The following is a 12,500-nucleotide window of genomic DNA, read 5'->3' as shown; positions in this document are numbered from 1 at the left end:
TGAGACGCGTCGAGGGCCGTGCGATTGGGATCTTAGATGGAAAGAGGGCGCGCGCGCAACCACGGAAACGCCTTGGATGACAGGTTCCTCCGTGTGTTTCGAGCTTGAGGGTTTTTTCTGTTTTCTTTTTCGGAAGCTTAGTTTGTCGCTGACTCGGCCTTTTCAAAGGAAGGGTCCTCGGCAAACAGAGAAGCTGGCGGTGCTTGTGCCGCAGCCTGCATCGCTCCGTCGCCCATCTCGGGGAGTCAGGTGGCTGAAGGGTTAGAGCATCGGGCTAGTAATCTGAAGGTTGCCAGTTCGATTCCCACATGACGTTGTGTCCTTGGGCAAGGCACTTCACCCTACTTGCCTCAGGGGGAATGTCCCTGTACTTACTGTAAGTCGCTCTGGATAAGAGCGTCTGCTAAATGACTCAATGTAGATCTCGACAAAGGGGGGGGGGGGCTCCCTTCAAAGATCTGTTTGTTATCTACCTTGCTGTCCGACACCTGGCTCAGCACTCACCTGAGCGTGTGGAGGCTAGGGGCGGGGGGCAGGGCTGTGTCGGGGCCCCCTCACCAGAACAGTCCGACTGACTGGGACTCTGCCGCAGCCCCATGGGAAAACGGGATTCAAAATGAAAAAAAAAAAAGGAATCCAAAAACGGTGGCCGTTGCGATGAATAGCGTTAGAGGCGGTTTGGGGGCCCGGGAGACGACAGCGGAGCTGCTTCCAAGAAGCGTCTCTCTGGCTGCACCCGTCCACCTCTTAAGCCCCTCTGCTCCCTGTCCACCCTCCGCCCCTTGAGCCCCTCTCCTCCGCTCTCTGTCAACCCGCCCCCGAGAACGCCCTCCTCTGCTTAGGGTGTCACACGCAGAGCAGGTTTTGCAGGTCTAATCTGACCATGACCCGGCTTTGGCCCTCGCCCGTTGACGCGTCCTGGATTACGCAGGCCTAGCCTGTTCCCCCCCTCTCTGTATTGAAAGCCCACCGGCGCTATTATTAGCAACAGGTACTCTGAGGGCTGGCGAACTCCCACACAGCTCAATAACATCTGCCAGGGAGTAAATGGAGCGCACGCACCCACCCCGTAGCTTGTCAAGGGACTTTTTTGATCGCGACAGACGGAACCGATCGGGTTGATAGGCTCAAATGACAATGAATTCACGAGGGGGCGGTGTCGTTTGCGCTCTCCGAAGTTTTACGAATGCCGTTTTCTGAGGGACCCGCGCGAACTCGGACTGAACCGAAGCAGTTACGTCATCCATACAGAGGGGCCCTGGTCCACGACCTGAACCTGTAATGGGATGGGAGAGGGGCGGGGGGGGGGGGGCAGTCTCAGGGGTCAGTCTGGTGACTGGTCCATACGGAGTGTCTGGAACTCCCTGCCGATGCTGTAAACATCTGTCAGCTTCCGACTGTGACCTCAGAGGTAGCTTACTTTGAGATGTAAAACATCGACCTGGCTCCTGGCCTCTCGGCTTAGGGACAGTCGTCCACCGTTGGTCAACCAGTGAGCTAAATGTCACTCCTGTCGAAAGAAATCCCTTTGCATGCCTTGACCTTGAGTCTTTCCATGTGTGTTGTCCTTCAGCCCAGAGACGTTCCTTAAGTTCTTCTCTTTTCACAATAGTACCAGTAAAAAACCCTCCTTCCTTCCCTCCTTACTTCCCTCCCTCCCTCCCTTCTTCCCTCCCTCTCTCCCCCCAAATCTGAACTCTGGGTAACACTAGGCTTACGTAAACAAGGTGACCTGCGCTGACCACTATCTTACTGGAGAGGCCATAAAACAGTTGGTCAAGCTTAGAGGGGTCAGAGAGCGCACACACACACTCAAACACGCATGCACGCACGCACGCACACGCGCGCGCCGGGTCTACGCGAGGGAGCCCGTGAAAGAAGAACCGTGGGACATTAGCGTGCTTTTGTTTAAACCAATGGATGCCAAGAGCGGTTTCCGTTTAAATATGAATCAGGTGGCTGAGTGGGTAGAGCATTGGGTAATCTGAAGGTTGCCAGTTCGATTCCCGGCCGGTGCACATGACGTGTCCTTGGGCAAGGCACTTCACCCTACTTGCCTCGGGGGGAATGTCCCTGCACTTACTGTAAGTCGCTCTGGATAAGAGCGTCTGCTAAATGACAAAAAATGTAAATAGCTACCTAGCGCAACATGCTACCGGACAAACTGTGTAGCGCCGCGGCGTGTGACGTTTTTGTCTCCGTGTGGGCCGGCCGCAAGCAACAAAGCTACCTTAAACGTGTTCACCGACTGACTGTGCGACGCTTGATAGGTTGATATATCTGACCCTCCCTCCCTCCTTCCCCCAGCAGTGGAGGTAAAGACCAGCCTGCCCTCGGGGATGCAGAGCCCGGTAGCGGGCGGCGGCGGCAGTGAGCCGGGCGGCGGCGGGGGCCCCGTGGACCTGCGCACCGACCCCAGGCTGGGGCCCCTGTCCGGGGGCGGCGGCGGGGGCGGCGGCGGGGTGGCCGTGGACCCGGCCCTGCGCGAGCAGCAGCTGCAGCACGACCTACTGCTCCTCAAGCAGCAGCAGGAGATGCAGAAGCAGCTGCTCTTCGCCGAGTTCCAGAAGCAGCACGAGGTGCTGACGCGCCAGCACGAGGCCCAGCTGCAGGAGCACCTCAAGGTAACGGGAAGCGCCGCGCCCCACGCACTTCCTGGGGGAAGGGGGGGGGGGTGCTGGGAGGAGGGGGGGGGGGTTGTGCGTGAGGGCGGGGGAGCGGAATAACAGCTAAAGATAAGGGGGGGGCGGGGCTAATAACAGCTAAAGATAAGGGGGGGCGGGGCTAATAACAGCTAAAGATAAGGGGGGGCGGGGCTAATAACAGCTAAAGATAAGGGGGGGGCGGGGCTAAAAACAGCTCATAACGAACACTTACCTGAGGTGGGAACAGAAGCGCCGGGGGCTGGCGGGCAGGGGGTGCGTGTGTGGGCGGAGCTTCATTTGACGCTGTCCCCTCCGTGGCTCTGCGGCCGCGCGGGCCTCCATGCAGCAGCAGCAGGAGCTCCTGGCGGCCCAGCAGAGGCAGGAGCTGGAGCAGCAGAGGCAGCAGGAGCAGCAGAGGCAGCAGGAGCAGCAGAGGCACGAGGAGCTGGAGAAGCTGAGGCTGGAGCAGCAGCTCATCATGCTGCGCAACAAGGAGAAGGGCAAAGAGAGTACGACACACACACACACACACACATAGACACACACACACAAGTTTGTTTTTCTATCCTAGTGGGGCCCGACCATTCAGTCCCATTCAACCATTCAGTCCCATTCAACCATTCAGTCCCATTCAAAATGGTGTTATCTCTAACCGCTAAGCCCTGACCTTAAGTCTTAGTGGAATTCTAACCCTAACATTCCTTATGACCCTAAAACTCCCTGAATAAGCATTGGACGTTATGGGGCCCGGCAAAGAGCCCCACAAAGTCGAGTTTTTCACACACTTTATCGCTGTTGTTGTGACGAGGCCTGCCCCCCCCGCCGACCAGTGTGGCTGCGCGGGGGGGAAGCAGTGAGTGACGGGGTGTGCTGACACGGTGCGCTTCCCCCTCCAGGTGCCATCGCCAGCACGGAGGTCAAACTCAAACTGCAGGAGTTCCTGCTGAACAAGAAGGAGCCCACGGGACTCAACCATTCCTTCCCCCAGAAATGCTGGTGAGGAGATGCCCTTCGCCATGCCTCCCTGGTGTCTCTCTCCCCTCTCTCTCTTTCATGTCCAGTTACAATGTTCTGCTGCATGGTGCCCGACTGGAACATACCTACAGTGTCCTGTAACCATGTGACCTGCTGTGTTTGTGGCTGTCTAGGGGTGCCCACCACACCTCTCTGGACCAGGGCTCCCCCCCCCAGAGCAACACTCCTGGGACCCCCCCCTCCTATAAGCTGCCCCCCCTGCTGGGGGCCTACGAGGGCAAGGACGACTTCCCCCTCCGCAAGACAGGTAGCCGGCCGCGTCTGTGTGTGTGTGTCTGCCTCTGCGCGCTGCGCTGGCTCACTGTGGAGGAGGGAACGCGTGCGAGCGCGCGCTAGCCCGGGTCCACGGGGCGGTGTCGTGCCTCCGCGAGCGTCCCCGTGTCCCTGCGTGAGTCAGAGTGAGTCATCCAATCAGGTGCATCGGGAAATGGTGAACACGCACCAGCCCACCCACGCGGATCTCAACGCCCCCCCCCTCCTCCTCCTCCAGCACACCCACTTCATACGCGAACCAAAGACAAATGACTTCCATAAGAGGATGGTGGACGCCTTGCGAATACCGTCAGGGCGAGTCTCATTGCCTGTGTTTACTGTTGCGGTGTCCTTCCGTCGTTGATTGGAGGACCGGGCATCCTGTTGCTGCCTTGGCTCCCTTTCGATTGGCTCGTTAGCTCTGTACCTGTTTTATCTTTAAGTCGTCAGCAAACACCTCGTTCCTCGCCGCCCGTTTTGGACGGGCTTTAGGATGATGCGTATCACTAGCCACGTCCTCAGCGAACGCTTTGATGTGTGCGTGTGTGTGTGTCTGTGTGTGTGTTCTTCACAACCCCCCCCCCCCCCCCCTCATCCATTCTGACGCCCGCTTCTCCAAACACTTCCTTAATGACATTAAGTCCATCCCAAAGCCGCGGGTGGCATTACAGCTCACAGGTCACGGGCTGTTCGTCGTCGGTGTGCGCGTGTCCGCTCGCGTGGGCGGCGCGGCGTGTTTGACTGACGTCACGGCGCGTTCTGGAAAGTGGCACTGTCAGGGGCTAATTGGGCCGATTTAACCCCGGGGCTTTTGCATAATTGCCCCAATTCCTATTTGTCTCCGGCCTCCGAACCGCCCTGTTTTATCAGACCTCCATTAGCTTGATTAGTTCTGTCCGTCAGGACGTCGAACAGCATCGCTGTTGAAGAGGTGACCAGCTGTTCCGACCAGGCGGCACCCCTCCGACCAGAGCCCTGCCCCCACACGCAGGGCTGCAGGCCTGGGCCGCGGCTGCCTGGTCGGAGGGGTGGGTCCCTGGTTGATATCCTCAGCCTCATCTTTGTCTCTCTCTCTCTCTCTCTCCCTCTCTCTCTCTCTCTCTCTCTCTCTCCCTCTCTCTCTCTCTCTCTCTCTCTCTCTCTCTCTCTCTCCCTCTCTCTCTCTCTCCCTCTCTCTCTCTCTCTCTCTCTCTCTCTCTCTTTGTCTCTTTCTCTCTCTCTGTGTGTGTGTCTGTGTCTCTCTTCCCCCGGCAGCGTCGGAGCCCAACCTGAAGGTGCGCTCCAGGTTAAAACAGAAGGTGGCTGAGAGGCGGAGCAGCCCCCTGCTGAGGAGGAAGGACGGGACGGTCATCAGCACCTTCAAGAAGAGAGCCATCGACATCTCTGGTGGGCACACACACACACAGTCACACACACAGTCACACACACAGTCACACACACACAGTCACACACAGTCACACACACACACACACAGTCACACACACACACACAGTCACACACACACACAGTCACACACACACACACACACAGTCACACACACACTCACAGTCACACTCACACGCTCATGCGTGACGGAATGCAGCTTTGCCCGTCGCAGTCAGGCTTCAGCTCCCCTCACCAAAGCTCAAATCAGGTCGACTCCCGTCTGCTTATCTCCAGCCGTGCTAGTGAAGCGTCTCCTTTAGAGATTCCCCACGTCATAGCAGACATCGTGTTTAAAAGTGGATGTCCGGCCAGCACCCTGATGCCTGGCGTCCGGATTGACCGCGTTTCCCAGAAAGCCGAGCAGCTTGCTTAAGCCACTTAGCCCTGCCGTGTTGATACGCGAGCCTGTCGCCACCGCTCGTCATCAGATCGCTGTCCAATCCTCTCAGCTGGCCAAGCCAAGGAAGGGCACTGTCATGCGAGCTGGGAGCGATCCTAGCCCAGCCTAGCGATCCAGCCTAGCGATCCAGCCTAGCGATCCAGCCTAGCGATCCAGCCTAGCAATCCAGCCTAGCAATCCCAGCCCATCCTAATGATCCTAGCCCAGCCTAACGATCCAGCCTAGCGATCCTAGCCCAGCCTAACGATCCAGCCTAGCGATCCTAGCCCAACCTAGCAATCCTAGCCCAGCCTAGCGATCCAGCCTAGCGATCTTAGCCCAGCCTAGCAATCCTAGCCCAGCAATCCTAGCCCAGCCTAGCGATCCAGCCTAGCGATCCTAGCAAAGCCTAGAGGTCCTAGCCCAGCCTGTGGGTTTAATAGAGCAGGTTGAGCTGGCAGTGTGTGCTGTGATTGTGGTTAAACACGGTTGGATAGAGGTCCTGCAGCCTGTGTTGACATGTGTGTGTGTGTGTGTGTGCAGTGTCGTCCATGTGCAGCAGCGCCCCTGGCTCCGGGCCCAGCTCGCCCAACAGCTCCAACACCGCCATCGCTGAGAACGGCTCCAGTGGATCTGTCCCCAACATCCACGCTGAGGTGAGGGGAGGGGAGGGGAGGGGAGGGGAGGGGAGGGGAGGGGAGGGGAGGGGAGGGGAGGGGAGGGAGGGAGGGAGGGAGGGAGGGAGGGAGGGAGGGAGGGAGGGAGGGAGGGAGGGAGGGAGGGAGGGAGGGAGGGAGGGAGGGAGGGAGGGAGGGAGGGAGGGAGGGAGGGAGGGAGGGAGGGAGGGAGGGAGGGAGGGAGCTCACCGTGATCTACCTCTTAGGAAAGAGCCTCTGATGTTTAAATGTTCCTGCTGTTTAAAGCGTCAAAAGTGAGAGAGGCAGATGTTGGAAGGGTGGCTCGGCCGATATGACACTGACTCACAAGCCCGCAGAGAATGAGTGTGGCCGCAGCACAGGTAGAAGGTTCCAGAAGGAGGGCCCGTGAGTGGCCGGTCTGGTTCCGGTACATTCCGAAACCATGGGCTGTGTGAAAGAGGGATGGAAATAGACACTCAGAGGACCAGGAGTGGAGAGCAGGTTGGAGCCACTCTGAACATGAAGCACAATGTCTTTACCTTGAGAGGGAGAGGAGGAGGAGGAGGGCTGGAGGAGAGGATAAAGAGAGGCGCTGAATGAGAATAGCACACCCACACGCGCGCGCACACACACACACACACACTGATGACCAGAGTTAGAAGCAATTTGCAGGGCTCTCATTTCACCAGCCTTTCTCGTTTGCACTAAGTTCATCTCCACCCTCCACCGTCGCCGGCGTCCGACTCCGCCTGGCTCCCCCTGGCCTCCCCTGGCCCCGCCTGGCCTTGCAGCCTCCAGACGGAGGGCCTCCCTCCCAGAGTGCAGCCTCTGCCCGTCAGTCTCTGCCACACACTTTATTTCCCTGCCCTCTAAAACACTTGATTGCTGCAATTCCTTTTCCTCGGAGCGCGCAAACAGTCGAGCGATGATGATATAACAAGAGGCTTGTCAGCCCGCTGGGAGGAACTCCTGAAATAGCCCTCCCCCCCCCCCCCCTCCCCCCTGTGTCGCCCCCGCGACCCCGCCAAGATCGTTATTGCGCCATCGCGGCCTTGTCTTGCCAGACACCGGGTTGACAAATGGACAGACGCAGAGGGAAGGAGAGAGAGAGAGAGAGAGATATGGCGAGGTGGAGAGGAGGAGAGGGAGCGAGGCAAGGTGAGAGCGGAGGAGAGGGAAAGAAGGAGAGTGAGAGAGAGAGAGAGAGAGAGAGAGAGAGAGAGAGAGAGAGAGAGAGAGAGAGAGAGAGAGAGAGAGAGAGAGAGAGAGAGAGAGAGAGAGAGAGAGAGAGAGAGAGAGAGAGAGAGAGAGAGAGAGAGAGAGAGGAAGGGTAGAGGGAAGCAGAAGGAAAGGTGGAGAAAATGAGAGGTAGAGAGGAAAGAGAGCGCGGGACATGGTTGCATAAAGAAGCCCTGCTCGCTGCATGCCACAGACGTGCGTTCGGGGGGAGATGTGAGTTTCTGTCTCATCGGGATTCTGTGGAGTGAGCGCTGACGTCACTCACGACGCAAAGCTGAGAACAAGAGAGAGAAAGAGAGCTACAGAGCTCAGAGAGGGAGAATAAAGGATGTCATCCGACGTCGCTGGCAGCGCTGTCTCTCCGCGACGAGAAGCTTCCGGCCGCCCGTCTGACGGCGTCACGTCTTTGAGAACACTCCAGAAGGTCTCGACAAACGGCCATTTCCCCCCCCCCCATCCCCCACAGGATCTTTGTGTTTCTCAAGTGAAAAATGTTGTCTGAGCTCGTGAGTCACTGACTCCTCCCTCCTCCCTCGCCCGTCCTCTCTGTTTGTCCTGCCGACAGGCCGACAGGCCGTCAGGCCGACAGGCCGACAGGCCGACAGGACACGCCATGGAGTCCTCCTTTCCTGGCCGTCTCTTAGTTGTTGTCAGGGAGGATTAAATATACATGGAGTTAAAGAGGGGATGCTCTAGAGGAGAGAAGGAGCCGGAAGGGACGGCTTTTCTGGGAACCCCCCCCCCCCGTCTCCCGGCCTTTATTTAGCTTGCGCTCTTTCCTTTCACCGCCTCGGTCCCTCTCGCTCATCCAAGGGGGTCGCTCTGTCACTGTCTCTCTCTGTTTCTCCTGCGTCTCGCGTCATCTGACAGCCAGCTTTGGGACCGTCGTGTTAAAAGCCCTCCTGTCGACCGTCCGCGGGTTCTGACTCTGCCTCCTCTCCTCCTCTCCTTTCTCCTCCTTTTCTCCTCTCCTGTTGCCTCCTCTCCCCTTTTCTCTCTTCTCCCCTCCTCTCTCCCCTCCCCTCTCCTCTCTCCTCTTCTCCTCTCTCTCCCCTCTCCTCTTTCCTCTCTCCTCCTCTCCTCTCTCCTCTCTCGCCCCTCCCCTCTCCTCTCTCTCATCTCTCTCCTCCTCTCCCTCTCCTCTCTCCTCTCTCTCCCCTCTCCTCTCTCTCTCCTCTCTCCTCTCTCCTCTCTCCCCTCCTTTCTCCTCTCTCTCCCCTCCCCTCTCCTCTCTCTCCTCTCTTCTCTCCCCTCCTTTCCTCCTCTCCTCTCTCCCCTCCCCTCTCCTCTCCTCTCTCCCCTCCTCTCCTCCTCTCCTCTCTCCTCTTCCCTCTCCTCTCTCTCCTCTCCTCTCTCCTCTCTCGCCCCTCTCCTCTCTCTCATCTCTCTCCCTCCCCTCCCCTCTCCTCTCCTCTCTCCTCCTCTCCTCTCTCTCCCCTCTCCTCTCTCTCCTCTCCTCTCCTCTCTCCCCTCCTCTCCTCCTCTCCTCTCTCCTCTTCCCTCTCCTCTCTCTCCTCTCCTCTCTCCTCTCTCCCCTCCTCTCTCTCTCCCCTCCTCTCCTCCTCTCCTCTCTCCTCTTCCCTCTCCTCTCTCTCCTCTCTCCTCTCTCCCCTCCTCTCCTCTCCTCCTCTCCTCTCTCCTCTTCCCTCTCCTCTCTCTCCTCTCTCCTCTCTCCCCTCCTCTCCTCCTCTCCTCTCTCCTCTTCCCTCTCCTCTCTCTCCTCTCCTCTCTCCTCTCTCCCCTCCTCTCTCTCTCCCCTCCCCTCCTCCGTGTTCAGCAGCTCCGGTCTCTCCATCAGACTCTGAATGCAGATGGGATGGCCAGCCCGCTGAGCCTGTACACCTCGCCCTCCCTCCCCAACATCTCCCTGGGCCTGCCCGCCAACGCACACATCACTGTGAGTACCCGGCTCCCCCAGCCCCGGCCCGGCCTCCATCCCCTCCCACACCCCCACTAACGCACACGGCATGCGGCCGCTTAACCCTCCCCCCTCCCCGCCCAGGCCCCCCAGAAGCTGTCGGCCCAGCAGGAGGCGGAGCTCCAGGCCATCCAGACCATGCGCCAGGGCGGGGCTCTGACGGGCAAGTTCATCAGCAGCTCCTCCCTGCCCGTGTGCCTCCCCCAGGGGGACTCGGAAGCCCCGCAGCCCCCCAACAGCCACGGCAACCACTCCTCCCTGCTGCAGCACGTCCTGCTGCTGGAGCAGGCGCGCCAGCAGAGCGCCCTGCTGGCTGGTACGCGCCGCACGTACACACACCTGGGATTCTGCATATACACCTGGAACACGGCATATACACTCACCTGGAACACTACATATGCACTTTTATATATTAGAGATGGTAAGATTCCCCGGTTTGCATCGGTGCTTCGGCATTAAAGCTCACGATGCGATTGCCCGGATCTAAACCGTGTGCACCGGATACAATATGGGAATAAATCATTTCTAACATCTTCGCATCGGTATAATCCGATGGATTTATATAGAATTATGTGTAGGCGAACACCTTTAGTTGATAGAAATGTGACCAATGATTTGTGACCAATCATTTTATATCTGGATAGATTCCTCCTCTCTAACTGTGTCTTAAGCGCGCTCTCATCCTCACTGCTGTCAGTGGCCGATTCTCATCAAGCCTCTCGGCCAAGTTTCGCGCGAGTCGGAGGCGAGTGTTATCATGGCGGAGGAAGAGTTACACGTTCCTACGAATTGCAATAAATCCAAGGTTTGGCAACACTTTGGATTTTCCAAGAAAGATGGGCAATTTGACAAGACCCAAGCAATTGGCAAGATATGTGGTGATGCTATAAAGTACACCGGCAGCACGGCTAATTTAGCAAGGTGGTGTGGAGACGTAGCTATGCGCTAGCCACTCTAGCTCCAACGTTAGCCCTAGCAAGAAAAGTTCACCTTTTTTACATTACGGACTGATTTTATTTGATCTTTTGTCAGAGAATTTGTTCAATATGTGAACTAAAACTTTCACTTTTGAGTTCATTGATGATTTACTGCCTGACAAAGAATTAAATCATTATGTACCTTACTAAATTGCATAGCATCACATTCTTTCGCACCTCGTCGAATCGCATCGTGTCGAATCGCACTGCCTCGCAATAGGGCTGAGTCGTATCGTATCGCATTAGTAGTTGCTTTGATGTATCATTCATGGATCGGATCGTTGGCAGTGCATGGAGATGAGTACGGCGTCATCCTCAGTGATGGAAATGCACATCCCTAATATACTACACACACGCCTGGAACACTATACCCACACACACACCTGGAACAACCCGCACACAGCTTATAGTCCTGTCTCCTGTCTCCCCCTCCCCCCCCTCCAGTGCCCATGTACGGCCAGTCGCCCCTGGTGACGGGCGAGCGGGGGTCGGGCGGCATGCGCGCGGTCACCAAGCTGCCCCGCCACCGGCCCCTGAGCCGCACGCAGTCGGCCCCCCTGCCCCAGAGCCCCCAGGCGCTGCAGCAGCTCGTCATGCAGCAGCAGCACCAGCACTTCCTGGAGAAGCAGAAACACTACCAGCTCAACAAGGTGGGGCCACGCCCACGCGCAGACACGCCCACGTGCAGACACGCCCCCCCCCCTTCCCCCTCCCCTTGCAGTCTCGGAAAAAAGGCGGGGTTGCTGGGCTGAGAACTAGAGGAGGATTATTATTTATTTACTCATTTACTCCTTCCGGCAACAGTTACTTACTATTTCTTTTTTTATTATTATGAATATTATTATGGAGGGGGGGAATAATTGTCACTGTAGAATAGATCATCTGTAACTGACATCTGTAACTATCCGATAGATCCTCTGTAACTGACATCTGTAACTGTCCAATAGATCCTCTGGAACTGACATCTGTAACTGTCCAATAGATCCTCTCCAAAGGGGCGGAGCTTCCCCGCCAGCCGCCCACCCACCCGGAGGAGACGGAGGAGGAGCTGACGGAGACGGCGGAGATGCAGGAGGAGGGCGGGGCGGGGGAGGGGCGGGCGGGGGAGGGGCGGCGCCTGCAGAAGGAGGGCTCGGACGAGACTCCGCCCCCCTCGGAGCGGCTGAAGGGCGAGAGCACGGAGAGCGACCTGGACGAGGACGATGACGAGGCCATCGAGCTGAGGGAGGGTGACGAGGACGACGCTCCGTACGGGCAGGTGAGCGCTGACGCTCAGGTGACACCCCCCCCCCCCCCCCCAGAGCAGCTTCTCCAGGAACTAGAATGTTCCGCCAAGAGCCGCGTTTCCATCGCAGGAACATTCCCCAGATTAGCCGGTCTAAGTTTTTGTGAACTGCCTAGTTTGTATTCGTTCTGGGGGGAAAGTTCCTGCAGTGGAAAAGTGTCTTTATCAGGTTCAACCTGTGGCTCTGCAGTGGAGAGATGTGTTGCATTGGTCAGGTTCCTCGTCAACCCTTGAGTAGGCAGTCTTAAGAAGCCTCGAAAATCGGACCTGTTTTAAACGAGTGGAATCTCATTCCGAGAGCGATGTGAGATCTCTTAACGGCAACAGTGTTTCCTGCCGCCGACACGGTGATTCACTCCATCAAATATTCATTACCCAAACATCGCAGTCGAACTTTTGAAAATGCGCTCCGGTGACGTCGGTGGGTGATGAGCAAACACTCATCACCGGCCCTCGGATAACGAGCCACGCACGACACCGCGGCGCAGAGCCCTCTGGACGCAACGCTCTCCCAAGGGCCCCCCCGTCCGGACACCAGTGCCCATGACACACGTCACGGGAGAGGATGTTTCTGTTTCGGTGTTGACGTGCGCGATGAGTAAGGGAGGGAGGGAGGGAGGGAGGGAGGGAGGGAGGGAGGGAGGGAGGGAGGGAGGGAGGGAGGGAGGGAGGGAGGGAGGGAGGGAGGGAGGGAGGGAGGGAGGGAG

General features: G+C 57.8%; 1 protein-coding gene across 7 annotated transcripts in view; it reads left to right on the top strand.

Annotated features, from left to right (window-relative positions):
- Nucleotides 1–12,500, top strand: part of hdac5 (histone deacetylase 5) — a 61,323-nt gene that overhangs the window by 30,785 nt on the left and 18,038 nt on the right. For 3 of the 7 annotated variants that reach the window (XM_084676686.1, XM_084676688.1, XM_084676683.1), the window contains 10 exons: nt 2,308–2,624; nt 2,992–3,154; nt 3,542–3,641; nt 3,794–3,927; nt 5,187–5,318; nt 6,280–6,392; nt 9,391–9,510; nt 9,616–9,847; nt 10,953–11,158; nt 11,491–11,766. In XM_084676686.1, coding sequence (XP_084532812.1) covers nt 2,308–2,624; nt 2,992–3,154; nt 3,542–3,641; nt 3,794–3,927; nt 5,187–5,318; nt 6,280–6,392; nt 9,391–9,510; nt 9,616–9,847; nt 10,953–11,158; nt 11,491–11,766 — 1,793 coding nt within the window. The remainder of the gene's footprint in view (nt 1–2,307; nt 2,625–2,991; nt 3,155–3,541; nt 3,642–3,793; nt 3,928–5,186; nt 5,319–6,279; nt 6,393–9,390; nt 9,511–9,615; nt 9,848–10,952; nt 11,159–11,490; nt 11,767–12,500) is intronic. The other 4 variants (XM_084676689.1, XM_084676687.1, XM_084676684.1 and 1 more) reach the window with 2 other exon arrangements.

The sequence above is a fragment of the Hypomesus nipponensis genome, chromosome 17 (genome assembly GCF_054491055.1).
Source record: "Hypomesus nipponensis isolate SF chromosome 17, ASM5449105v1, whole genome shotgun sequence".
NCBI classification, from domain to species: domain Eukaryota; kingdom Metazoa; phylum Chordata; class Actinopteri; order Osmeriformes; family Osmeridae; genus Hypomesus; species Hypomesus nipponensis.
The sequence above is the reverse complement of the archived record's forward strand: the minus strand, read 5'-3'. Positions and strand labels throughout refer to the sequence as shown.